At 38.2% G+C, this 27,991-nt stretch overlaps 1 protein-coding gene across 2 annotated transcripts; it reads right to left on the minus strand.

The window, feature by feature from the left end:
* Positions 1-27,918, minus strand: LOC131160261 (altered inheritance rate of mitochondria protein 25). Of its 2 annotated transcripts, XM_058115721.1 has the most exons (11): positions 27,176-27,918; positions 25,729-25,815; positions 24,115-24,156; positions 23,668-23,712; positions 20,970-21,035; positions 20,637-20,693; positions 20,479-20,540; positions 5,617-5,737; positions 1,002-1,076; positions 793-899; positions 1-278 (listed from the first exon to the last, which is right to left on the minus strand). In XM_058115721.1, the coding sequence occupies exons 1-11, from the start codon at positions 27,692-27,694 to the stop codon at positions 248-250; spliced, it is 1,212 nt and encodes a 403-aa protein (XP_057971704.1). In that variant the 5' UTR covers positions 27,695-27,918; the 3' UTR covers positions 1-247. The 2 variants fall into 2 exon arrangements, 1 of the variants encoding a protein (XP_057971704.1); XR_009137976.1 differs by lacking the exons at positions 1-278; positions 793-899 and having other exon boundaries at positions 20,857-21,035; positions 27,176-27,912.
* Positions 27,919-27,991: the final 73 nt, after the last annotated feature.

Here is a 27,991-nt window from a genome sequence, read left to right on the forward strand (position 1 = left end):
TATATGAATATATTTCCCTTTCATGATTATATATTTAGGCAGCTCTTGCAGATTAAAGGGCAAATGGCAACAATAGGCAACTAAAGCAATAGCCATTGTAAATCATGTTGAAGAAGCATACAATCTGTATGTTCAAATGTCAGGTCCTCACAATCACACAGAAATGAAAAAATTAAAAATTTTAAAAATAATAAAAATAATAAAGCTATCAGCACATGGTAAGGAGTCTCGGTGGCAATCTGAAGTCCTATTCCTCAACCGCAATGAAAGGAATTCCCCTGACAAAGAACCACGAGTTAGATTTCATAGCCAGCCATAATAATCCAACATCCTTTCCTCCCACAAAAAAATAATTAAAAAAAAATAAACAATAAAAAGGACAAAACAATTAAAAAAGAAAAAAAAAATTCCTTGTGGTGCTACTCGATCGACCAAAAAAGATGTATAAGCCGTCCAGACAACAGATTTTCATCAATTGTAGGGTGCAGCAAAATGTCACGCTTGAAGGGCGTTAAATAAGAGAGGGAGAGTTAATAAGAAATATATATCTATAGAAAACAAAACCAGTCAGATTGATCAGTAAGTATGAAAGCGTGCGAAGTGTCAAAGCCAAGACACTGGTTGCCCACAGAAAAAGACATTAAGGATTGAAAGCAACCAATTATAGTGCCTTGGTAAACTCGAGTAATACTTAGCACAAGGGGTTCTCTTTTGAAAAATTTGGGAGAACAACAATATGAAGCTATCAACAGAGGAAAATATAAAATTAACTATAATTAAAGGTAAGCTTACCAGCCACCATGTCTTGAAAAATAGTCATTATCCAGTGACACAGCTAGAGCAAGAGCTACTGCTCTTTCAGACAAAGTCAATGGACGCAAGACTTCTAATTCTTCAATCTGCATGAAAAAAGAAATGTACAAGATTATTTAAAATGATAATAAAAAAATAATAATAATAAAGATTAAAGTAATTCCATATTTTCAGGGCTACACAATTACCAAGGCAGGTCCAGTTTTGGAGCTGGGATCAGCACTTCCAAATCGGATTGCATACTGGCCAGCATCAGTAAAGAGCTGCAACATAGACAATTAGCAAGATATACATACATATGCATATATATATATATATATATATATATATATATATATATATATATTGGATAAGAAAAAATTAATATATTATTTAATTCCACAAGGAACCATGTCACCTAAAGTATATATATCTAATAAGTAAATATCTCATAACACAGTTGATATGACTGGATTAAGAACAGGCATTGTGTGACGGGTGTGCAAATTCCCAAGGCCAAAAAGAATCACCCTTGCCAAGATCTACCTGAAGTGTCATGGTGCCACACTCGTGAGGCGGCAAGCCTACACAAAGTCCAAGGGAACACTCAAATGTCTAACCCAATGGTCAAGTCTCACAGCTTAAAAGCCCTTGATCCAACTAAGGTCGTCATTGAAGAACCCAGACTCAAACAGTGAGGGAGTTAAACTCACATTCCACCAGCACTGAGGAGGGTAACTCTCATCTCCACAGCACAGTCCTTCATGTCAACATACCTATCACTTACCACCTACTAGTCGAGAGTAGGGGAAGTGACACCACATACTACTCAAGCAAGACACATGAAGGATTGACACCTCTCAATAGTCCAACCGGAACTAGAATGACACTGCCCAATAGTATAGCCAACAACCAAGAAGGGACAGACATCAAACCTCCAGGCCGAGAGAATCGCACGACCTCATTCTCAAATGGATTGTCCATGGGGCATCCAATCCCACGCGGAAGCCAAAGACACCCCTCAAGGATGTCAAGAGCCTGCCCCCAAGCTCCTTAGGATGCTCACTTAGTATCCATAAGGATATCATGGGAGGAAGGCCGCTCACCTAGTGTTCCCACAAAAGTCATGTCTCCAAAGTATTCTCGTGCACATACGAGTAACCACCAAGCATCTAATGATCATACATCTCGGATCAAGAACACTATCATAAATACTATCCGAATCCACCACAATGTCACAAGACTACCGAAACCATCCCCATTGTCTCCATAGTCGAATCCATATTAACCAAGTTCCCCCCCCCCCCCCCCCACCATCAGTCCTGATCGCAAGACTCAAAAATCATGACATTTTCTCTTTGATGAACAAGTAGAATCTAACTTAGTAGCACTCTTAGAACCCCAAAGCAAGAGGCTTCAAACCAACCACAATCCAAAGCTCTTCACAATAGCCAAACTTGTCTATGATCACAACGTAGACTTGATCCCAGTTTGATCCAATGATGCTCGTGGGACACAACTCTGAACACAAGGTGATCATTCCATTCAAATTAAAACCCTATTTAGCTTCCTCTAAGTACCATACTTTGATCTCTAATTCTATCCAAGAACTCCAATACCCAAGGTCACAACTCAATCATAAGCTGGCAGCCATCCAACATTCCACCAGTTTTGAAGATAGCAACACTCTTCCAATGACTCCAGATGAGTCCAAACCCTGGAGTCTCTTCCACCTCTCTCAAAATTCTAGGGTTACCATGTTCAACAAGACATCCAATCGCAGTTCTAACAAACCATTCCAAAGATAAGTCCCCACCCAAGGAGTCTCATGAAACAACTCCAAGGATGAGTTCACACAAAGGAATTTCCAAAACATGAATGGTCTCGACACCTAAGGTTCACGACCCAACTCCTCTCGATGTACCCTATGCACTTATGAATCCCACAATTATGAAGTTAACCAAACGGTCTAACATCCAACCGTATGATCACCACGAGAACTACTTCAAGTCCTTAAGGCTCAAGCTCAGACCACACCTCAAGTGACAATCTTCAATATCATTACCAATCTTCTGTGTCCTCAAACATTCGAAGCTCAACCCAAACCAACACTCAGATTCCCAATCACTTGTCTTATGACAAACCGGTCTCAATCACAATCTATCGTGGCTAACACTCTAATACCACTGCCCTTTGGCTCAGACACAAGCTTTTATTTGAAAGGCAACCCTTTGGCTTGGTTGTGCTAACAAACTTGCACAACAACAAACAGAAAGGTCCACTAGCCAACAACGCTCATGTGCCCATAGGCAACATGGCTCACATGCCCTTTGGCGAAACACATCCCAATACCCATTGACATGGGTCACAATAGGGCCGAAAGGCCAATGGCGCAAGCACACTGCCATCAATTCCACAAATTTTATTTCCACTGAATTCAACTAGAACTAAAATAATAAAAACATCTTACGGCTCCAACGAAGTCCATTAAGCAACATTCGTGATACCTTTCGAGTCCATAACCCATTGGATATATATCACCGTTGTGACCAACCGAGAACCACACTTGTGTGGCTCAAGGACTATCGATCCAAGGTGTTCATAACTCATCCTTCCCGATAGATTTAAGAATGTCACCTCTCTCTATGGGTTAGAACTCCCAAGTTTCATGAAAGACACCCTTGGCCAAACTCCTTCAATCATCCATTTCCATCAGATCCAACAGTATCACCTCTGCTTATGGAATGAGGATGCCACAAAGTCTCAAAGGATTAACATTCAAACTCCAATGCCAACCACAATAGGACAAATCCCAACCTGTGGCCTCAATACCAACCTCAAGGGCACCTAGTATTCTCATCTTAGTTTCCCTCACTCAACATTCATCCCTCATCAAGGGTACAAAGCACAATCAAGCACCCTGATATTCACAAGATATTCAACTGAAGGTCAACTTTGGCTTCATTAATCGCAACAGGTCACATGATAAAAGAAAAGCGAGAGACAAGAACCTACGTAAAGGTAACTTTATCTTTCCCCCACTCAATGTTACAAGCTGAATTCCCACAATTGAGTTAAAGCCCACAGTATCAATCTTGTTTTTCATTCACAATTGAGAGATTTGCTCTGATACCAAATGTCACAAACGTACAAATTCCCAAGCCAAAAGGAATCATCCTTGCCAAGATCTTCCTGAAGTGTCAAGGAGTAACACCTATGCAGTGGCAAGATTATGCCAAGTCCAACCCAATTGTATGAATCCTTATCAGAGGAAACATTCAAATGTCTAACCTAGTGGTCAAGTCTCACGGCTCAAAAACCCTTGATCAAACTAAGGTCATCACTGAGGAACCCAGACTCGAGTAAGCAAGTTAAACTCACACTCCACTAGCACTAAAGGTAACTCTCATCCCCACCGCAACATCCTTTGTCAGCGTATCCATCATTAACCATCCACACGTAAGCACTAGGGAAAGTGACAATCATACGATACTCAAGCCAGATACAAGGGATAAACACCCCTCGACAGTCCAACTGGATCTAGAATGACACTGCCCAACAGTATAGCACAAGGTACCACTTGAGGATGTCAACAACCTGCCCATGACCACTTCTCAAAGTGTTCACTTAGTACTCAAAAGGTACCGGGGGAGGTAGTCTGCACACTTGGTGTTTCCCCAAAAGTCATGTCTCCAAAGTATTCTCATGCACATATAAGTAACCAGCAAGCATCTAATGATCATACAACTTGGTTCGAGAACACCACTATAAATACTATCTAGATCCATCACAACGTCACAAAGACATATCAAAACCATCCCCTTGACATCTCCATAGTCAAATACACGTTAACCAAGTTCCCTCCAAGTGATAATCATAAAACCATGTATCACAATAGCAATATTCTAAGACCGTGACTCATTGTAGTGCCATTTAGCTTGAATTCATATCTGAAATGCACCACTTACAAGGTCACCCCCATTCCTATTGGAAACGGGGAACAAAAAAATTTGTTGGACCCTAGCTGTCTTCTAGTGGCTGGTACTGGACTAGTGCATGTCGCCATTGACTAGGGAGGAGCTCTACCTGGCAGTAAAAATTCCAATAAAGATGTTGACAACCATCTCATCTCTAGCATATTAAAATAGGTGAAAGGCAGTCCATTCCAATATCACCATTCTCATTGCCTCTTGTCACAAATTTTGAGTATGACTACATTTGTACTGCTGCCAGAGTAAGTAATTGTTGGATCCCATATACGATATATAAAAACACTGCTCTAATTATGTCCTTAATTACTATTCCCATCCCCAAAACTCTAGGTTATGTTTGGTTTTTGAAATGCCTATTCTTATGAATTATGTTATTATTATAAAACAAATAACAATGTGAAACATTTTATAAATCCATAATAAGGAATAACTATTCCCAAATTTCATTATGGGAATATCTATTCCTTTCTTAGTATATGTTGAATGAAATAATTAGGAATATATAAGGAATAACTATTCCCTTGATTCCCAAAATTTAAAACTATATTCCATCTCATTTCAATCAAAAGCTATTCCGTCAAATCAAGCGATCCGTGAGTATTACTAAATTTATACTGCCTGCTATAAACAAGCATTTTGCTCTCGGATCCCATTCCAACACCGATATATAACCCATCATAAGACCAATGTTATTGATGCATAAAATGTATATAAAAAATAAAAAAATAAAATAAAATAAAACAATGAATCAGTATCACTACATGACAGATAATGAAACACTAGAGGGAATTTAACCCCCCTAAAAAAAAAAAAAGAAAGAGAAAAAGCCAACCTCAAAGCCAAAACCTCTCCAGTTACGATCAATCTCTGCCAGAACTTTCCCATCAATGTCCTTCAAAGTAAATGTCCAGTTCCAGAGGCCAGGATTTTCAACCACTGCAAACTGTTTATCCCTGGAAAGAATACAGAAAACAAAGATACTAAAACATGATCACTGTGAGATGCTTTATATCTAACCATTTTATGCGGCGAACACAATTTTCAAATGAAAAGAGCACATGATTTTTACAAGTTACTTCTACTAAAGGTATACCCAAAACGATGGCGGCTGATATCCTCTAGTTGTAACAATGAGATGCAAGCAAAGATATCAATAATAAAATCACAAGCTCGTGAAGCCAAGCCCCTGCACAACGTCACAGTTTAACCGGATGCAACACTATCATCACTAGGTCAGGGTTGAAATTAGGACCAGCTTCGCAGGTCTATGTAGCTAAAGTTAGAGATTAAATATCTCCGCAGGAATTTCAGGGACAGAAGGCATATTACAGGATAAGACAACAATAGCTCCAGGTTTCTAGAATGAAGAATTAGGTTTCCTGGCAGGGTTAATAGGTCCCAACATGCTGTAGAATTTGTAGAGAAGAAGAAAGTGATGATGATGATGATGATGATAACATCATATGAGTCCCTCAGTCCATAATTCCCTTAGGCCTAAAAACTTTGGGTTAGAATTGCCTCAAACGTCTTCAACACCCAAAAATCACATGAAAATTTCTCTAGTTAACACACATGTATTAGTTATGTGCAGTACACATGGCAGCAAGTGAAAATATACTGTTTTAGATAGAAAAAGAAGATAAATTCATTGTTGGGAAAAGAATGTACAAAGAAAATAACATTGTCTTATAAGGAGAAAACTGTTGAAACTATAAGAATACTGTTTTGTATATTAATTTAAAAACTTTAAAATATGCCCTACTATACAACATGCAACCAGCAGCTAAGTTAAGGAAATAAAATCCCAGAATAAAGGAATATACAAGAATCACGGAAATCCCTATTGACCAGCACCCCTTCTGTACATGCCTAAAATAAGACAGTCAAGAATCATTCCTTAATTATAGAGATCACGCATGACTCCTAAACCATAGGGATTTCTACACTCCCCCTCAAGTTGGATCATAGATGTTGATAATATCCAACTTGCCAATGAAATCCACAAAGAGTTGCCGAGGTAGTCCCTTGGTGAATGTGTCTGCAATCTGCTCCTTAGTAGGGACATATGTCATGTAAGTAGTTCCTTCTTCCACCTTTTCTTTAATGAAGTGTTTGTCAAATTCCACATGTTTGGTTCTGTCATGCTGGACAGGGTTGAGAGAGATACTAATAGCTGCCTTATTATCACAGTACAGCTTGATAGGTAACTCTTAACTCAGCATGTAGTTCTTCCAATAGCCTCCGCAGCCATAATCCTTCACATATTCCCTGAGCAACAGCTCTGAATTCTGCCTCTGCACTGCTCCTTGCTACAACATTTTGTTTCTTGCTTCTCCAAGTGACCAAATTTCCCCATACAAAGGTGCAATATCCAGTCGTGGATCTTCTATCCTCTGTAGAGCCAGCCCAATCAGCATCAGTGAATATTGCCACTTCCTTTTGTTCACTTTGCTTGAACAATAAGCCTTTCCCTAGAGATCCCTTTAGATATCTTAAGGATCCTGAAGGTTGCTTCCTGGTGTGCGTCTTTTGGAGATTGCATATGCTGACTTGCTACACTTACTACGAAAGCTATGTCTGGTCTGGTATGTGACAGGTAGATTAGTTTGCCGACTAATCTTTGATATTTCTCCCTATCTACTGGCTTCCCAACATCTTCTATTCTTTTTCCAGCTTCAATAGGTATGTCGCTTGGTTTGCAACCTAGCATGCCTATTTCAGTCAGGAGATCAAGGGTGTATTTTCGTTGTGAAACACTAATTCCATTCTTTGATCTAGCTACCTCCATCCCTAGAAAGTATCCTATTTGCCCCAAATCCTTCACTTTCAATTCTGTGGCTAGAACTTTCTTCAATCTTCCCATTTCCTCAATGTCATCTCCGGTGAGGATAATGTTGTCTACATACACAATCAGAATAGTCTTCTTCCCATTTTTTTGTTTGAAAATAATAGTATGGTCGGACTATACTTGACAATATCCCTTTCCTTTTATCACCTTTGTAAATCAATCAAACCATGCCCTGGGAGATTGTTTGAGTCCATATAAGGACTTTCTCAGTTTACAGACTTTGTTTTCCTTGCCCCTTTTACTGAATCTAGGGGGTAATGTCACGTCCACTTCTCCTTCCAGCTCACCATTTAGGAATGCATTTTTTATGTCGAGTTGTTGAAGTGGCTAGTCTAGATTGGCTGCCAGGGATAGGAGCACTAGGATAATGTTCAACTTTTCCACGAGTGCAAAGGTTTCTGTGTAATTGATGTCATAGGTCTGAGTAAATCCTTTTGCAACCAACCGGGCCTTGTGTCTTTCAACTGTCCCATCTGCTCGATATTTTATAGTGAATACCCATTTGCAACCTACTGGTCTCTTTCCGCGTGGCAAATTCATAAACCTGCCACATTCCATTATTTTCCAATGCCCTTATCTCCTACATTACAGCCTCTCTCCATTCTAGAATTTCATGCGCCTCCTCAATGTTCTTTGGAATTTTGACCCTGTCAAGGTTGGAAGTAAGGGCACAGTATCCCATGGACAAGGTATTATAGGACACAAATTTTTCAATTGGATGAAGGGTACATGAACGAGGATGTTTTCTGAGAGCAATGGGCATATCAATATCATCAGATTTATTACGAGTAGGTTCTATTACCTGTTCTGAGTTGTTGGGAGGTTCTTGGTTGCTCGGAGCTACCACCAGTTCTGACTCTCTTGGTGCTTCGGGTATGAGTTTTTCAATACCACTTGGCTTCGGCCTTTATGAGTTGACTAGTGTCTCCTTGTTATTCTGTTGTTCTATCTCTCCCCCTGAGATTAAGTTTCCTTCTATGACTGACAAGGAAGTGGAGGAGGATGGTAGATTGGTGAGAGGAAAGTCTAGGAAAAACATGTCACCATTGGAATTATTCCGAGTTTGAGATTCGCTCACATTCTTCCCCTGAATAGAAGACTTGGGATAGAATGGAGTGGTCTCGAAAAAGGTGACATCAAGGCTGATAAAGAGACGATGAGAAATAGGGTCATAGCACTTGTAACCTTTATGGGATGGAAAATACCCAAAGAAGTCACACTTGGTGGCCGGAGGATCCATCTTGGTGCACTGATGAGGAGGGACATGCACAAAAGCAGTGCAGCCAAATAAACGAAGAGGGAGATTGGAGTCCAGCCGAGAGGTAGGGAAAAATTTGAGAAGAGTGTCAAGGGGTGTAGCATAGGACAGAAAACAACTAGGCATTCTATTGATAAGGTAAGTGGTTGTTAGAACAGCATCACCCCAAAACATTGTAGGCATTTGGGTAGTGAGCATTAAGGCTCATGCTACCTCAAGAATGTGTCTATTTTTGCGTTCGGCAACCCCATTTTGTTGAGGGGTGTCAACGCATGAGCTTTGATAAATTATCCTTTTTTTCTTGAAGGAAGAGACCCAAGGTGTGGTTGAAATATTCCGTGTCATTGTCAGTATGCAAGATTTGAATCTTGGTGTGAAATTGTGTTTGGACCATGGCATAAAAGTTAATAAACACCGAACGTACTTCAGACTTCTCTTTTAACAAGTAGACCCAACAAGTACGAGTGTAATCATCAATGAATGTCACAAACCATTTTGTGTGAGTGCGATTAGAAATCCTGGAAGGTCCCCATATATCACTATGAATGATTGTGAAAGGTTTTGTGGGTTTGTATTTGGATTTTGGGAATGAAGTTCCTCAGTGTTTTACGAGTTCACACACTTCACATTGAACATCAAGAGACATTTTATTCGAACATAGCGAAGGAAATAAATGACACATGTACTGAAAATTGGGGTGACCCAACCAAGAATGCCATAACAGTAGGTCACTATTCTTAGGGATAGAGACAGAATTACAAATAACACTTTCACACTGATCACTCATTTTGGCTTCCTCAAAGTAGTAGATTCCCTCATATTCCTTAGCACTGCCAATCGTCGTCCCCGATGACAGGTCCTGAAAAACACAATGGGATGAAATAAATTTAGCAGAGCAATTGGAGTGCTTAGTGAGTTGGCTAACGGACAAAAGATTACAAGATAATTTTGGAACATGAAGAACAGACTCTAAAGTAATCGAGTTAGAAATCCAAATACTCCCTTTGCCGGCAATAGGAGCATGAGATCTGTCAGCAATTTTGACTCTTAGATTACTAGCACATGGGGTATATGATAAGAAAAGGCGATAAGAGTCTGTCATATGGTCAGAGGCTCTAGAATCTATAATCCAAGGTGTATGATTACGAAAGGTGTATAAGGCTTGTGAGAAATTACCTCTATGTGCCAAATTACCAAATGGAGTATTTTTCGGTGACTGACCCAAGGCTTGGAGAGCAGATAGCATCTCCATCATTTTCTGTAGTTGGTCATGGTTGGAGGTGCTGCTTAAATCCAATTCTTGCCATAGTGCCAGCATCTCTATGTAATAGTCTATCACCTCCCTCTCGCCTTATTTCATCTACCATAGGCGTGTCTTAAGTTCAAAGACTTGGGAAGCATTCTCCCTGTCAGAGTAGGTTTCTCGAACTGCATCCCACACCTTTTTGCTGTGGACAGGAACATATATTTTTTCCCGATAGTTGGCTTCATGGAGTTGATAAGCCATGAGGTAATCAAGGATTTCTCCGATCTCCATTGCTAGAGTGCCACAGCATTCGTTGAATAAGGTTTCTTTGAGTCTCTGGTAAGATACCTGAGCTTTCCTTTTCCGTCGACTGCAAGTTTCACGGACTGGGCCCATTCTCGAAAATTCTTCTCGTTGAGTTTTTCTGCCGATAATTGGACAAAAGAGCCATCTAGTCCATTCGAACTGATGATGGCATTGGTTCAACTCATTTGAGTCTCTGAGGTTGTCGACTCTCAACTGTTGATGGAGTCGTCCCCCATAGTTAGCTTGGTTAGGAAAAAACCAATTGTGATACCACGTTGAAACTATAAGAATATTTGTTCGTATATTAATTTAAAAATTGTACAATATGCCCTACTATATAACATGTAACCAGCAACTAAGTTAAGGAAATAAAATCCTAGAATAAAGGAATATACAAGAATCACGGAAATCCCTATTGACCAGCACCCCTTCTCTACATTCCTAAAATGAGAGTCAAGAATCATTCCTTAATTATAGAGATCACGCATGACTCCTAAACTGTGGGGATTTCTACAAAAACAAAATAGGCTAGAAAACAATCAAAATAAAAAACCATCTTCCAATCTCTCTACAGATCCAAGAGAGACCCCCCTTTAAAACATCCAGCTACAAATGCCTAAAAAGAAGCCAAGTAGTGAATCTTGTCCTAAAGCGAAGTACCAAAGTTCCTCTTCCCTGAAAAGATGCGAGCATTTCTTTCCATCTCAATTCCCCATAAAACTGCCAAATCAACAAGATTAAAGCATAACCACTCTTCCAAAAACCTGTAAATGGAGATGTCATAATTCTTCCACCGAGTTTGGATGAACCCAATTCTCCCTAAAAGAAGAAAATAAATTATTCCAAATCCGCAAGAAATAACAACACAAAAAAAGATGCAATGCAGATTCTGAGCTATCAAAACACAATAAACAAACATCCAGAGATGCACCTTCACAGGCACCCTACACGGCATCAGATTGTTATTGTTAACTCTATTCAAAACAGCCAACCAAGTAAACACCTTTGTCCTAGAGGTGACTTTAGATTTCCAAATAAAAGATGAATGGAACGATTTAAAGTACCTGGTCAAATGCTCAAAGAAATATTTTGAAGGAAAAACCTGAAGAATCCAAACCCAACTCCAACTCCAACTCCAACAATGTTTCTCACATAAAAGATGATAGCCCTCCAAGAAAACCAACAAAGAAGAAAGTTCCTCTAGCTCCCTATCATTTTGATGCCTACGAACATGGTTTTAAATAATGATCGTTACGCTACCTAACGGTCATTACGTAACGGAAAATGAGGGAACTGAAACCGTTACGGACCGATATTGTGGGGAGAAAAAAAATCACGGCAATAACGGTCGTTACGCCACCGTAATAGTCCGTAACAGATGTTACACTCCTTTACACTGCATAGCAGTCTGTTACGGACCGTTTGACACTCCAATTTGGCGACTCTGCTTGTCTCCTTCGAAAATACCCAACTATGATCCATAATATGCGTCTCATCTTTATGGATCTAGTCAGTCTTCTTCTACACACTACCCAGAGTCAGCCCCAGCACCAAGTTATGGATATTATTCAGGATATGGTCAAGGAGGAGATTATGCACCTCCTATATCAGTTGGATTTTCAGCACCAATAAATTTTCAAGAGCAACAACGAAATAATGTAAACATGGGTATATTCAACTATGTATTTCCATAAGGGCGGGGAGATAATTCCTAATCTAAAGATAGAGATGCAGATTATGAAGACCCTCCATGTCATTCTTTTTGGTGGTGACATGTGCTATGTTATAAATTTGTAATATTGAATTCATGTATTCCACTATTGATACCAATCATTTTTCAAATTCATGTATGTGTATATTGAGTATTAACTCATTTTTAGTAATTTTATGTCTTTAATTAATTGACTCTTCATTTTAATTATATTTCTACATTTTTTTACCATTAAAGAAATGCAACTATAAAAAAATATGCTTTTTTTTTTAAACAACGCACTAAAATTAATATAAAAATCATATTTTCTATTACAAAGCATGTGTAGGTTGAATAAAAGCAGTCAAAATTCATTAAAAATCATGTATTAATGAATGTCATGCTCATTTTTCAATTTTGTCATGGTTGTACATGCGTGAAAAAAATTCACGACCATTTACGCCCGCTTCCCATTATGTAACACCCGTGTCTCCCGCGTCTCGTGACACCCGCAACCGCTACGCTACATTAACCGCAACCGCGATTTAAAACCATGCCTACGAAAGTGGAAATACCAATAAGTCCCTTTGTAAGAAAGGAAGCAATAACATCATTATGTGCTAAAAAGAGACAAAATAAACAAGGAAAATACCCATTGGCCACGACATGTTTTATATAAGGAATAATCGAAGGACAAACCAGACGATACTCTTCCAAGGGCTCTCCATAGAACATCTTAAACCCCAATTAGCATCCCACTCATCAAAATTTAAACCAAATTTACTTTTGCCAACTTTATGCCAAAGGGAGTTCTCCTCAAAGGGAAAATGCCACTGCCATTTACCCAATAAAGCAATGTTTTTAGACACCAAATTTCCAAGAACCAAAACCAATCTCCATCTTAGATCTACACACGACCTCCAACTAACCAAATAATGCATCTTCTTCCCCACCCTTGACTAATAGACAAGAAGGAAAAAAAAATTCTACACAAGTCAACAAGTACACAACATGCACACTGTTTGAAAAGTAGCAAACAAATAACAAACTCTAAACTATCAAGCTGTCTCATTAACAATAGTGTCAATGTTCATGCTGGTATTTGGTTCATCAGTACGACTAAGATCTTCATGGCAAACTTGATCAAGCCCATCAATTCATCATCACCATTATCATTATTATTGTCCAATGCATTACATATCATATACATGCCTACATCCTCAGCGTAAATATTGAGGTCTAAAGTTTGAACGACTTATGAACAATCTAAAAAAAAAATGATTCATAATTTTGTTAATATTAGATAAATCAAATCACTTCCTAAGCTATCCATTCCTTGACATCCTTGTGCAATTATAGAGGACAATATCAAGCCTAATAGTATAAGTAATTTAGTAAAAAATTTAAAATATAAAGTATTGTAGAGTATTAAAATCCTACCACCATCCTACAATTGGAATCGTGATTTCAATGAGTATGGTGTCATATCACTGCAAAACCCCCTTGCATATTTTATAAAATAAGACTTCAGTCTTAGTACAATCCTTTCTTTCCCTTCTATAAACTTTCAGGGGACACTGTAATTATCTCCATTGTTTGTATTTAGTTTGAAAAGAATTGACCACAAATGCATGAGATACTTTGGAGGTAGAATGCCCTTATTACCACTTGATTACGTAGTTTTAATAACCTCCACCCTATTTGACAATACTCAATACCAACTACAAATTCAGTTTCTTCATTCAAGCATGCCCTCCCCTTTCACTTTTTATTTTAACTACTTTACAAAGAATGAGATGCTTCATCAAATGACAATCCATTCTATGTTCCAATCATCAAAACAACCTTTATTGAACTTATTCCATTGCCATTAGGCAACATGAAAGTGAGGAGATTCTTATGACAATGATTGTTCTCTAGGAAATTCATGAAAGATTGAATATTAGTTGAAAAAAAGGTCAGAGATGATCTCCTTAGAGACATTGTGGTTAAATTTGACTTTTAATAAAAAATCTCACAATCAATCCTGGGAGGGGTGGGAAGGGGTATTGGACGGGAGATGGACTACCCATCATTGTGTAGCCAAAGCCTTGGGCTAAAGGAATTAGCTAATTTAAAGTGTTCAATTAATTATGATGGAAAAGTTTTGAGAAAGGAGATGTAGAACAACAATTGAATATCAAAAATCAAAGAGAGAGAGAGAGAGAGAGTTATAGAAGAGAATTAGAAATAAGAGGAGAAGAAGAGATTGAGACGAGAAACAAAGAAGAAGAAGGAGGACAGGATTCTGCAGGGCAGCAATGGATTAAGGGGAGAACGGAATAGACGAGAAGGGATGAAGGAGGACGGAGGAGAAGGGGGGGAAATGCTGCACGAGAGAGAGAGAGAGAGAGAGAGAGAGAGAGAGAGAGAAACTGCAATCTGACTCAAACAAGAACTGTTAAAATAGCTTACAAGCCCAGTGTTTATATCCACTACTAACTCAAACACATATTTACATAAAAACCACAATAGAACAAGAAATTACACAATATAAAGAAAAGTCGAATGCACACACAAATTCCTAAATCTATGCCTAAAATAAGTGTGCCCAATGGGCGGCCTAAAAGATGTAGGCAATCCTCCCTCATACTCCCCCAACTGAAAAGAAGTTTGACTGTAAATATGACTAACACTCATAAGCGTTCTCATGGATAGCATCCTTAGCATGTAGCATCTGAATCGGGACAACCTCTCCATAGTTCTAGTACCGTCGAAAACCACCCTAAGGAGATGTCACAAACTCATCATCCAAAATAGACTCCACCATCTCCTATGGAAATAGATGGAGGTTGAAGAGTTGCTAAACTTGTATAAGTGTCAAATGACAAAGCAGGGTGTCAAATCCTCCACATAAGATACTAGAGTAGGCAAATCAAGTAAATATGCATTAGTTCCAACATTCTTAAGGATGGAGAATGGACCAATGGCACGAGTATGGACTATGGAGCTTTTTAAATGAATTTCAAGGGTTGCATTCAGGTTTAAAGTGAACCATGATACTATCACGGTATCACCTACATTAAATTCTCTAGCTCTACAATGCATATCACAAGTTTGCAATCCATATTGCTTATGACAAGTTTTTGCCAAACCTCAACATGCAACTCATATATGTGATAAACAAAAAGATCAAATTCTAAAATATGGGCATCTCGAGGTAAAAGAACAAGATGGATGCACGGGGTTTGTAATCGAATATGCACTCAAAAGAACTCTCAACCATGGACCTATTCACAAAATTATTAAAAGCAAACCAACAATAGATACCACCAAGTTACAATTGCCTGTTTTTCTCCTACTACACACCTAAGTAGGTCACCAAGAGTACAATTCCAACTTCATTCAAGGGTAGCAAGCAAAAGAAAAGATAAAGAAAGTACCACACATTTTCCAAAGCATCTTTCAAAAGTAGATAGAAAACTTGACCCTATAGATGCAATTTACGACCTCTCTAGAGTTTAGAGAACAATTTAGCCACATGAGATGCATCAGAAGTCTTATTACATGGGAATATGGGATAACATGTGCCATCTTGGAAAACATATCAACAACAACAACAAATACGGAATCATGTCCCCAAGTTGTTTTAGGGAGTCCAAGAACAAAACGCATACTTCTCTCTTCAAGGTAGGCGTGGCAACGCATGAGGGGTATAAAGACCAGCATTGTGTCTCCTTGATTTGGCTAATTGATAGGTATGACACTAAGACACTATCCTAGTAACATCCCTCTTCATCGAAGGCAAATAAAACCTATCCTCAACTAAGGCAATAGTTTAATCCATTCCAAGATGACTAGCTAACCGACTGGCATGTAATTCCAAACCAAGAGATCTCAAAAAAAAAAAAAACACACAAGGAAAGCACAACCTAGTACCTCTAGATAGGTATTCTTAATGGATGACGACATCTACACAATCTCTACGCTGGCCCTCACTCACCTCCTAAAAGATAAGCCCAAAATTAGGATCAACAGAATATCAGCCTTCAAATGATCAAACCCAATGACCTCAACTATCATGATATAGGGAATAACTACTACTCCATCAACCACTTTATTCTCAACATCAAAACAATATTGAAGAACAAAGGTATACTCGTTAAGGAACTCAACATGCTTTACACCTTTCTTCTTCTATGAACTTAGATATCCCAGAGCAAGATGGTCAACATCGAAACAATATTGAAGAACAAAGGTATACTCGTTAAGGAACTCAACATGCTTTACACCTTTCTTCTTCTATGAACTCAGATATCCCAGAGCAAGATGGTCAAAAGAGGGTACGTACTATTGGGATAACAAGTAATATCTCCAAAGTTGAAGGGATCTCAACACAGCATGAAACTCTTTATCATGTGTTATATCTTTGTTTAGCATTTGAGAGTTTTCATTGGAAAATGCTATCGAGTGTCCCCTTAAAACTCCACCTATACATACCCAAAAGGTATCACAAGCCACCTCAAAGACTAAGGGGTCTAATGAAACTCCCCCTTCTTCAGACACTCAATGATGGGTGCTACAATGGTGTCGAAGCAGCTTACAAATCACCTCTAGGTAGTAGCTAGGCTACAAAAGCTACGAACTTCAGTAATAGCCCAATGCTTGGGCCACTCTTCTAATGGCTCAAAGCTTATCAGGATCGGTGGCTATACCTTGCATAGAGACCACAAAACCAAGAAAACGCAAACTCGATTGTAAGAAGTTGCACTTCTTAAGGTTAGAGAACAACTTCCCTCCTAAAAAACTCCTTAAATTTTTACTTCTGAAAAACAACTTAAGAGTCAACTAGTTGTCGGGGTATTTGTCTATGAATTACAGGGCCACTACCACCTGCCTATCGAGAACTTAAATATTTTATCCCAACCATTGCATTTCCTAGTTAAAGAAGTGTTTACTCAGCCAGCTCTCTCTCTCTCTCTCATCTAACTCCGAATGGAATAATCGTGAGAGAAGTCAAGATCACCTAAGAAGAGAAAGCGCATACCCAAAGAAGATTTGAGGTTGTTCGACAATTGAAGCAAGGAGAGAGAGAGAGGGGGGGAGAGAGACAGAAACGACACCCTAATCGTCATGTTGGAGGAGTCTCGTCGGAGTGAGGGAAGCCCAATCGTGACACTTGATCAGCTGAAGAGAGACAACAGCCTAGTCTTCATGTTGGAGTTGTCTCATCGGAGAAGATCAACCAAGGGAAGGATAGTATTTTCTTTTAGGGAAGCTGAATTTCTGTAACTTGCCCAAATGGGTTCCAAAATGCATATGCATTTTCTATTGAGGCATGAAATGCGATTTTTTTTTGTCGATACGTACGCCCAACTCCAAAATACACACGCCTTTTGAGACGTTTGCCTTTTACACTAAACCTTGGGGCGTTCTAGCCTCAAAAGGAATCAAGGCGTGCCTCAGAAATGCCTTTTATATCACTCAATTACAAAATACAAAGAAAAGTCCAATACATACACAGCTTCCTAAATCTACACCAAAAATAAGTGTCCCAAATGGGTGGCCTAAAAGACAGGCTGTCCTCCGTCAAAAGGGCTTTCTAAATATAATTGGCCCAGGCTTTTCTTTTCATCCTTCCAATTGGACGGCCTTCATACACAAACTGAGTCCTTAGAGGCATACATAATGATTATTTGCATTAAATAAATTTAAATCATATTGATACTTATCAATATGAGGTGGTTGAAGATGCTATTTGTAGGAATAAGAAGGGTCTTGTGTTGAAATTGAATTTTGAGAAAGCTTATGATAGGGTGAGCTAGAAGTTCTTGGATAGGATTACAGATAGAAAAGGTTTCGGCCTGAGCTAGAGGAAATGGATTAGAGGGTGCCTATCTTCTGTAATCTTTTGGTCTTGGTAAATGGCGAGGCCAAGTCTTTGTTTCGTGCATCTAGGGATCTAAGATAAGGAGATCCTCTCTCCTTTTCTCTTTACTATCGTGGTAGATGTCTTAGGTGGGATGATTGAGAGAGGTGTAGATAGAGGGTTCGTGGAGGAGTCAAGGTGGGCTAAGATAATTGCATCATTTCTCATCTTCAATTCACAGATAACATAAATTTGCTGACAATCGATCATACAGGTGTTTGAGAAAGTGGTCTGGTGTATCTTGGTTTCAACATAGATTCTTTTGCTAGGCTCGCTGGTTGTGTCATTTTGACTTGGCCTATTACTTATTTAGTAGTCCCCCTTAGTGGTAATCCCAATGCGGACTCTTTTCTCAGACCCTATTTTTGAAAGAGTGGCTAGGAGACTAGATGGCTAGAAAGGAGCGTTCTTCACTTTAGGGGGTCATATCTATGCTTGTCTATCTTGCATCCCTTTGTATTAGCTTTTTTTATTTTTCATAATCCTTGCGAGATTGGCACAGAGGCTTAAGAAATTAATGACAAATTTCTTATGGTCAATTGGGGGAGAAGGTAGTAAAGATCATCTTGTAGTTTGGAAGACTGTTTGTAGGCCTAAAGAGAGTGAGGCTTGGGTCTTGGAAACCTTGGTGTCCAAAAACATCTCTTTGGTGAGGAAATGGTCATGGTGCTTTCCTTTAGAACCTAATTCTCTTGGGCATAAGGTAATTCGCAATAAATTTGGAATGCTACAAAAATGGGTGGGATGCTAAAGTGGGAATTGACTCTACTTATTCGTGTCCTTGGAAGTTTGTATCTCAAATTTATAATTAGTTTCTTCCTTAAGTCCATTATAGAGAGGGTAATGGGGAGCATACTTGCTTAAGGAGGATCATTAGGTGGGGGAGATGCTTTTGGCTAGTACTTTCCCTTGTCTTTTTCATTTATTGAATCATCATGACACCCCAATTTCTACTTTTCTTATTTTGCAAGAAGATGGACATTCTTGGAACTTCCATTTTGGGAGAAATCTAAATAAGAGAGAGATTAATGAGATGGTTCTTTTGACCAGATTGCATGATTCTTTTCATGTTGATTTGGGGAGTGATAATAGAGTTTGGGAGTTTGGCCTTCTAGAGAGTTGTCTTGTAAATCTTTTTTCATCTACTTGACTTTTGATTCTATGGGTCCTTTTGCTTTGTATCGTTTGATTTGGAAAGCTAAAGCTCCCTCAAAAATAAAAGCTTTCAATCGAACTACAATACTAGAAAGAATTCATACAACAAATTTGCTTCAGAAGAGAAGACCTAATAAGGCCCTATCCTTGACATTTGTGTCCTTTACATCAGGGGTGAATAGACTTGTGCACATCTCTCTCTTCATTGCCCTTTCACATTGACTATTTGGAATAAGTTATTTGGTATATTTGGCAAAAATTGGGTCTGTCCATACGCTTTGAAGGCCTTTAATACCATTACTTTTAGGGGTTTTGTCAAAGGAAAGGATGGGAAAGCTCTATGGCATTGCACCAATACGGCTACTATTTGGTGTGTTTGGTTGGAAAGGAATGCTAGAATATTCAAAGGTGTGGCTACTACTACAATTTGCTTTGGAGTAGAGTGGTATATCTTGCGTCATTGTGGGTGACGACAAATGGTTTATTTCATCATGTTTCTCTAGAAGGCGCTTGCAAGGGGATTGATCGGCCCTATTACACTATGTCTGGTTCTTTTTTTAGGTCACATTCTTTGTAACTAGTTTCTATAAATGTAAAGGGAGGATATCTTATTCTCCCTGTCTTTTCTTTTCCTTTCTATCTCTAATTTTCTTATGTAAATTCTTCTATCTTTGATACAGTTCTTTGTTTATCAAATATATATATATATATATATATATATATATTTATCTTTATATTTATGGACATACATGTCAACGGTTTCTTTAAAAAGACTGAAAAAACATCAAAAGTAGATCAGCAGCACTGGTTAAGGAAGGTTAACAGTTATTCCATGAGTCAATTGAGTATTTTGACAAGCAAAAGGCACATTCAGTGTTAGCGAGTCAATAGAAAAACATTGATTAAAAATTTAGCCAATATAATTTATAATTTGAATAAGAAGTTCTTTAACCAAAATATATTCAAGTTCCATAATTCTCTCCCCTTAAATGGTAAATTCTCTCCCATACATTCTTATGCCTTCATACAATTACTAATTAAGAAAAACAGCAAATTGTTTGACACAAAATTTAACATTATGAGAAATTGACAACAAAAAAGTCATTTGCATCAAACCTTTTGCCATGCAAGATGAACAATCAACTAACGAGTCATGGCAAATTAGGTCCAGTGTCCTTATTCCTCAATTAGTCTACAACTATATTCCTTCTACCTCTAGTTCATAAATCACTGCACTTAACATTCAAATATCAAAGAAAATAAGAAACAAAATTTTATATTACCCCAGGTACAAATCGTAAATCCTCCTCCAAAGATGCCATCGTCGGTGAACCACACCAACTTCCTAAAAATGAACGGATAAAATCATTTGAAATTAAAGAGCTGCAAAGTTACCAAAATGTTAACTGCATATACAATAATTGGCTGAAAATTGACATACCCTGCCATCAACCTCTGCATAAATTGAGCTGGTAATCCACCAAAAAGGCCTACGAATCTAAGCACAGGAAATAAGTAAGCCATAAATCTGAAAAGGCAGAATATACAAAGCTGAAGGATTTAGAAAAATCTTATGTAGTTCAAAATAAATCTACAGTCCCCTAGAGGACAGCCCAAATGTTTGATCTTGGACATTCATGTTGGAGTAATCAGGTTCAAACCTTGGGAATGGGTGGGTGAGGATGGGGAGTTGGTTTGGGTGGTGAGCTACTACATGTGTTGCGCAAGCCCAATGTGCCTCCAATGAGCATAAATAAAGGCAAAAAATTCTCACCCTAAAGAGCTCGTTACCCAAGGCATCAATTATGTATGCAACGAAAGGGCGTCTTGAGCGAAGTAACTGCAATAAGGTTAAAGGTATCACAATTAGCACAAGAGTATCTAAAAGACAGTAATTGTCAAAAGGAGACATGATAATGAATTCCGTGTTGGCATTTCTAAATATGACATGGGAAAAGCATTAAATAACTGTGCAGGACTCCAAAACACTGTTCATCTTCATTTTTTCATAAGCAAAATGGCGTATTACTAATTCTCTGTTCATTACTTCATCCTCATTTAACATGTAATGTTGCTTTTATTGCCCCAAATCATCTGATATGGTTGCATGCCTATTTCTCTGATAAATCCACCACGAGGGAGACTGGATTCACATACATCTCATCTTACCGCAATAAGTATGATACTAAAATTGGTTCATATGTTTCAGAGATTAGAAAAAAAAAACTGAAATCAAAGATTCTACAGTGACATGCACCAAAGATTTAGTACCTCAGTCCATCTAACATAGATATGCAATCAAAACTGCGGCTATTTATCTCCAATTTTAAACACAACCTTCATATGGCTCTTGCCAACCATGACCTCACCACCATATTCCCTTTGCAACCCTTGTTCAAGTACGGATTAATCCCATTAGGTGGATCATCAACCATTCTTTATTATTCCCATAAATGTGTCAACGCAGCCACGAATAATTCAAATTCTTCTCATTAAAGATCCTAAGCAAACAAGCTTTAGCAATCTCAACCAAATGAAAAATAAATGTCCTGCAATGGGAACTGCACATGGGGGTGAGTATTATACTGATATAAATTGTTTTTTTATGAATTCAAAACCATCCCTGCAAGTAATGTTTCTTTGATTATTTGATTTGCACTAAAATGCCTTTTCCTCTTCGTCACAAAAATCAAATTATTGAATTCTTAAAAGTAAAATAATTGCAAGATCCAAAAATTTTATTCTTTCTTTGATAATTTGATCAATGCGAATTGTGTGATTTGCACTAATATCTTTTCCTCCTCGCCTTTCTCATGCCTCGACTGAAATTTTAACAGTAAAATTTTTGCACACCATATGCCTACTTTTTTTGAAACATTTCCAGTCGTTTTGGTATGGAGACAGAATTGTTAGTGCCAATGTTCCTTTTAGAAGGGCAGAATTGAAGTGTAGTGTCAAACAAGTAAGTGTACCTGTAGAGTTCTATGGTGGCGAACTCAATGGGGTATGAAGTGATCCTGATACTGAGAAAAAATATGCTATTCGTTTTGAGTTTCATTCTTGCAAGTTTACTCCACTACTCCCCACACAGTATACTTAATGTGTTAGCCACAGCACTGCCAGGGTCAATATGCATAGCACCGAGTATCCATCATTTACAGCTAGGACTACAGGTGTATCCAATCCTATTTGCTCCCCTAGGTTTCGCCTCTCAGCGTCAGCCCAGCAGAGCGCTCTTTTGCCGCTGGTGTTCTTTCTAATTTCAATGCATTAAAATATATAATGATTTACAATAGAAATAAAATCATTCTCAATTGGTATCAGAAGCAAATCAAATTTGAGCATAATACTTTTAATGTTCAAATCTTAACTTGTCTAAAATGAATACTCAAAATATAATTTTATAATTCTGCTTAAACTTACTTTTTTAAAAACAATATTTTGTTTTATTTTTAAACATAGCGATATTTTTGTCCACAAAACAATAAACACTACTCGTGTGTTAGATTACGACTTTCCCTAAAAGCTCAAGTTGTTAGGTTGTGGGCCAGCAATGTATATGAAGCTTTCAGACTCCCCCACAGGGTAGTTAGCACATGCAGCAATGAATAACCCATTTGAGGGAATTAGATAATTGTTTTAACCGCCACAAAATAAACGTCTGCAACAAGATTCATGAGACTAGATCCCAAGACCTCCTGGAAATAATCGCTCTGATACCATGCTAGAATACTACTTCACCTAAAAGCTTAAGTTATTTTATTATGTTGGGCACCAACAATGTTTTATCAAGCTTCAACACATAGTATAGATGAATCAGCAATCACCACTTGATGCAACACCAATCAAATCAAGATTCCATTATCCAAACTAAAATGAATCGTCAAATCAAGCACTTAACAATGCTGCTTGCTTGGCTTGCACAATATCATAATAATTGATATCATGTGTAAATTAATGGCTCTTACCTACGCTCAGATAATCACTAAACGAAGTCATTTCGTTGCCTCGCCAGCAATGAAAGTTCAACTGATAATCTAGAATGGATTACTTCAAACATTAAAAAAAAAATCTATGTTTGTGAGAAACAAAGAAATATGATCAAGGTGTAAAATGATCACTCCATGAACGTCAGCAAAAGCAGGAAAATCAACAATTTCCTTCACCTAAAAACTAATCTTCACTCCTTGAGAAGAAGCCCAGAGAAGTGGCTGATTGACAATGTCAGAGTCCATGTAAGAACAATATGAAACAAAAAGAAATAAACACGCAACTTGCATGCTTTTCTTAAGAGAACTACACACACACACACACACACACACATGGATGCACATTATTTTGCAGAATTTAGATAATAATGCCACATCAATAGACACAACAAGAAAGCATGACAAATATATAAATGATCCACAGAAACAACGGATGATAAGTTTTTGAAGTTTAAAGAGTACAAATAAGACCAAATAGAATACCTGTCTAGCAATCAGATTACTCTGTTCACGAATATAGCCCACAGGCTGAAAAGCAACATTAAGAATCAGAGGATTGGTATACGTACGAACTGAGAAATAGTGCATTTTATGTTTCAAAAAAAAAACACACACACACGCACACACACACAAGTGGAATATTTTTAAGGCTCCATTTAGAATTTGGAAAACGTGAGGGAAGGGAAACAAAAATATGAGTGAATCAATTTTCCATTTGTTTGGTTATCAAGGAAAATAAGAAACTGTAAATGTCAGCAACCTTCCATTTCCTTATCTTCTATTTGAATAAATATCCATTTTCAATATTTTATAATAAAAAGAGAAAATACAATGGAAGATCATCTACTTCCACTTTTTTTTTCCCTTTTTCACTTTACAATATCCTTAATCAAAATGGACTAAAGAGGATAAAGGGAATAAGAATTTTACTGACTGGGGGTAGCACACATCTACTATTGCATATCGGTTTTCCTGCAATTCCAACAAGCACAGTTACTAATGAAGAATAAGGGGGGGAAGTAAATACGAACAAAAAAAAAAAAAAAAAAGTGCTCAAGAAATCCAAGAATCAAGCACATAAGGATTCACTAGTTATTGAGCAAGAGAAACATGCACACGCGCATGCCCACCACCGCATCCTCCCCCACCACCCCCCCCCCCCCGCCCCACACTTATGGAGCCCCACCTTTTGGATGAGAATGGAATTGAAACTATTAAATCAATAAAAGATAGTTATCTTAACATAATTGTGAGCCAGCTCAAACGATCCCTCCCCTTTTTCTGAATAACAAATCGAGCAGTCAACCAATCCGTGTTTTATAGAACTTAATAAAGTGATTGAACTAATCATATCACCACCTGTTCACCATTAGCAGTGGATCAGAACTAGGAAATGAAAATGGGGGAAGAGGTGGAATGGAGGAAAAGCCAAACAGTTAAATCCAGATGGGTTCAAAATATGCTGACAAGTTTCAGAATATTTCCAGGGTCACTGGGTATGAAGATGGAATTTCAGAACTACTACCAAATCCACGGAGGACACAGAAAGGAAGCCAAAGTAAATGCAGGAGCAGAGGAAGAAGCTCAAAGGTGCCAAGGGATAGAAATTAGGTGACTGGCATGGTCCTTTAGATTATGAGGAAGAAGCTCCCAGGGGAGGGGTTGGTCTGTTGGAGAGGGCAAAGGGAGGAAATTTTTTAAGCTAAAGTAGAGGGCATGAATAGAACTTTTGCTCAATCTCTTTTGAGTGGCAGAAAGCTGGAATTGCTAGCACTTGTGGCAGATGGCACAGCTGGTGGCATATAGAATCTGTGGGGGAGCAAGGTCATAAATAGGGCAGAAGCTTTAGTAGGACAGCTCCCTGTTTTTTCATGCTTGCTTGAATTTATAGTAGACAAAACACAAGATGGTTTTAACAGGAATTTATGGTTTGTTTTGATGATGGAAGGAGAGGGAAACTATGGGTTGGATTGCATGAGGTCAGGAAAAAGGTGGCCTTGGTGCATTGGTGGTGACTTCACTTTCATCCTGTTCCAGCTTTTAAAAGAGATGAGAATGTTGCAGGACAACAACAGCATTAAGCTCTCCCAGGTGATTAATCGACTCAATTGGGTCATCACCTTCCTTATACTATTCTTTCCTAATAAAAATCCTATTTTATCTTTTTAAACGAGGATATGTCATCACCTTCCTTGTACCATTATTTCCTAGTAAAAAAATCCTATTTTATCTTTAAAAATTTTGTTAAATAGGGAAGCAGTCAATTAAGAAAAAAAAAGTCATTTTTTGAAAAACTTTGGTGAATAAATCAAGAAATTATTCACTATAAATATTCAAACATTGAATTTGGCAATGTGCATCCTGTGTTTTAATAGCCAACTTAAAATTGCTCTTCAAGCAAGAACTTGAAAAAATAATGGATAAATAGACATCCCAGCCCTCTTCAAACATCATACTAATGTGTATATGACAAGATTATTAGTAAACATAATATGCTCTTGACTAAGAAGAAAAATGGAGGTTAATAGCTTGTAAGAAGTTCACCTGCTCAAAGCCAAGTGCAAGATTTGCCCATTCTATATCCCTTGTAATCACCAAATTGGACCTGGCAAGAAGAGGCGCAATCCGAACCTTAAAAAATTAAGAAAATCTCAAGTCATCTCCACATGATAATAATAAGCAGCATCAAACATTTAAAAATTAACTTTAGAACATTAAGATCCTGTTAGCCAGATATATATTGCAGGTCAATTCCCTAGCAGTTTAAAATTTTGGGGGCAAGCTGTAGCTTAACACAGTATTAAAGCTGTGGTATCTGAAGCTTTTAGGTTCAAACCTCACTGCTCCATTTGTTGTGTCATTACCTGTTTGTCTCCCTCTCTATAAGCAATAAGGCTGCACATTAGCAAGATGTTTACAAACCAATGTGGTGTTTGTGTATTCCTTAATAACTTAAGCTTTTGGTTCAAGTGGTCTTTGAACAGACCTTAAGAAGCTCGCTTAAGTATGAGCAGATAAAAAACATGCAGCAAAACATTATGTCGCAGCCAATTATAACAATTTGCATCCATCAAAGAGGAAATTATGGTCTACCTCCATGGAAAATTACATCATTTATTTGAAGCAGACACAGAAGACCAGCCAGGGACACTATAACGTTTTAAGTGGCAAACTCTCCCTTTTATGCTTGATTTCCCTTTTATCCATTGAGAAACAACACTAACTCATTTCCCATCGTAATAGGAAAACTTCAAGGAGAATAATATAAAAGAAAATTTCTGGCACCAACTTATGTGAAGCTAACACAGAAGGGACACTAACATTTTAAGTGGCAAACTCTCCCTCTTTTATACTTGAGTCCTTTTATATCCATTATGAAACAACACTAACCCATTACACATCATAACAGAAAAATTACAAGGAGAACAATATAAATAAAAATTCTGGCACTAACTTATTCACGTTTTGGTTGCAAACTCTCCCTATTTCATACTCATGCCCTTTTCCTGTTCTTAAAGGGCCAACTCTAAACCCAACAAGCATTTCAATTTGCAATAAAAGAAAATGATAACAACTCAAACAGGCACAATAAACAAAAGCATTACACAAGATAAGGGAGGGACGATTCAGATGGTATTGATAATTGATACTTGCAACGTAGGCTAAATAGTGCACTAGTGAGGAAGAGTGAGTTAGTTACTATAGGGGGCAGGAGAAGGGGTAGACCTAAAATAAGGAAATAGTGAGTGAGGATCCCTGAATCTGTAAAAAGAAATGGTTCTCGTGGCGAAAAAGGATTGATATAGCCGACTCCGCGGGACTTAAGGCTTGATTGTATTACACAAGAAGTAAGCCCGTCACTCATTCATATTTAGTTCTTAAGGAAAGCGAGGGAAGGAAACAAAATATGCAACAAACAACAAAATTTAATATTACACATAATTAACATTTTATTTTTCTTAAATTTTTAATCATATTAAAATAAATTTACCTCCTCTGGAGATTCTGGTTTCAGAAAACCAGTGACAGGCTCACTGGGAGGTGGTTGCTTCCGGCCACGAGATTTTTCTTTTGCAATGGAAGCGCCGGAAAACCATCTCCCAAATGGGTGCTGGAAAAGGGGTTGCTTATCAACCTTCCGTTTCCTTTTAGCTCTGAAACTTCTCGCTTTTCTGTCTGCATCCCAAAGCTGGACCAGAAAATCCCTATTCAATAGGGTACCCTTGTCGATGTCGTCGCGGCCACTTTGCCCAAACTGGCGAGACAATACCATGGCACTGTGCTTTGAGTTTCTTGCTGAGACTGATCTCTCCTTGGCACTCATAGCCGCAGCCCCAACAAGGGACTGCCGCAATAGTGTTGCCGGCAGGGATTCGATCTGGGATTGAAGAGAATAAAAAGACCGAAGTTTATCGGCATCAAGAAATCCAATATGATGTTTGTTCCCCAAACCATACCATTTGGATATCCCAACTCCATGGGATTTGGCAATCCTGAAGAAGGAACGCATGTCGTCTATGTGCGTGTGTGCGTGCGCGCGCGCGCGAGAGAGAGAGAGAGAGAGAGTTGCCAGCAGAAAGGAATTGAAGAGGCAGGACTCGGAAGGTCAACGAGCAGCAAGAATGGCGGAGAAGCAGGAAACGAAAAATGTCAGGGTGAACTGAGTATTCAAAAATCAATTCGAAAACAATTTTGCAGACTTTTGTTTCTTAAAAATTACAAAAATAAAATAAAGTTTTCAACTCCTTCCCCTCTTAACAATTAGGTCCGAATTCAAATCGAGTTAAGTTAATATAGTAATATTTAA

Source organism: Malania oleifera, chromosome 7 (assembly GCF_029873635.1).
Source record: "Malania oleifera isolate guangnan ecotype guangnan chromosome 7, ASM2987363v1, whole genome shotgun sequence".
NCBI classification, from domain to species: domain Eukaryota; kingdom Viridiplantae; phylum Streptophyta; class Magnoliopsida; order Santalales; family Ximeniaceae; genus Malania; species Malania oleifera.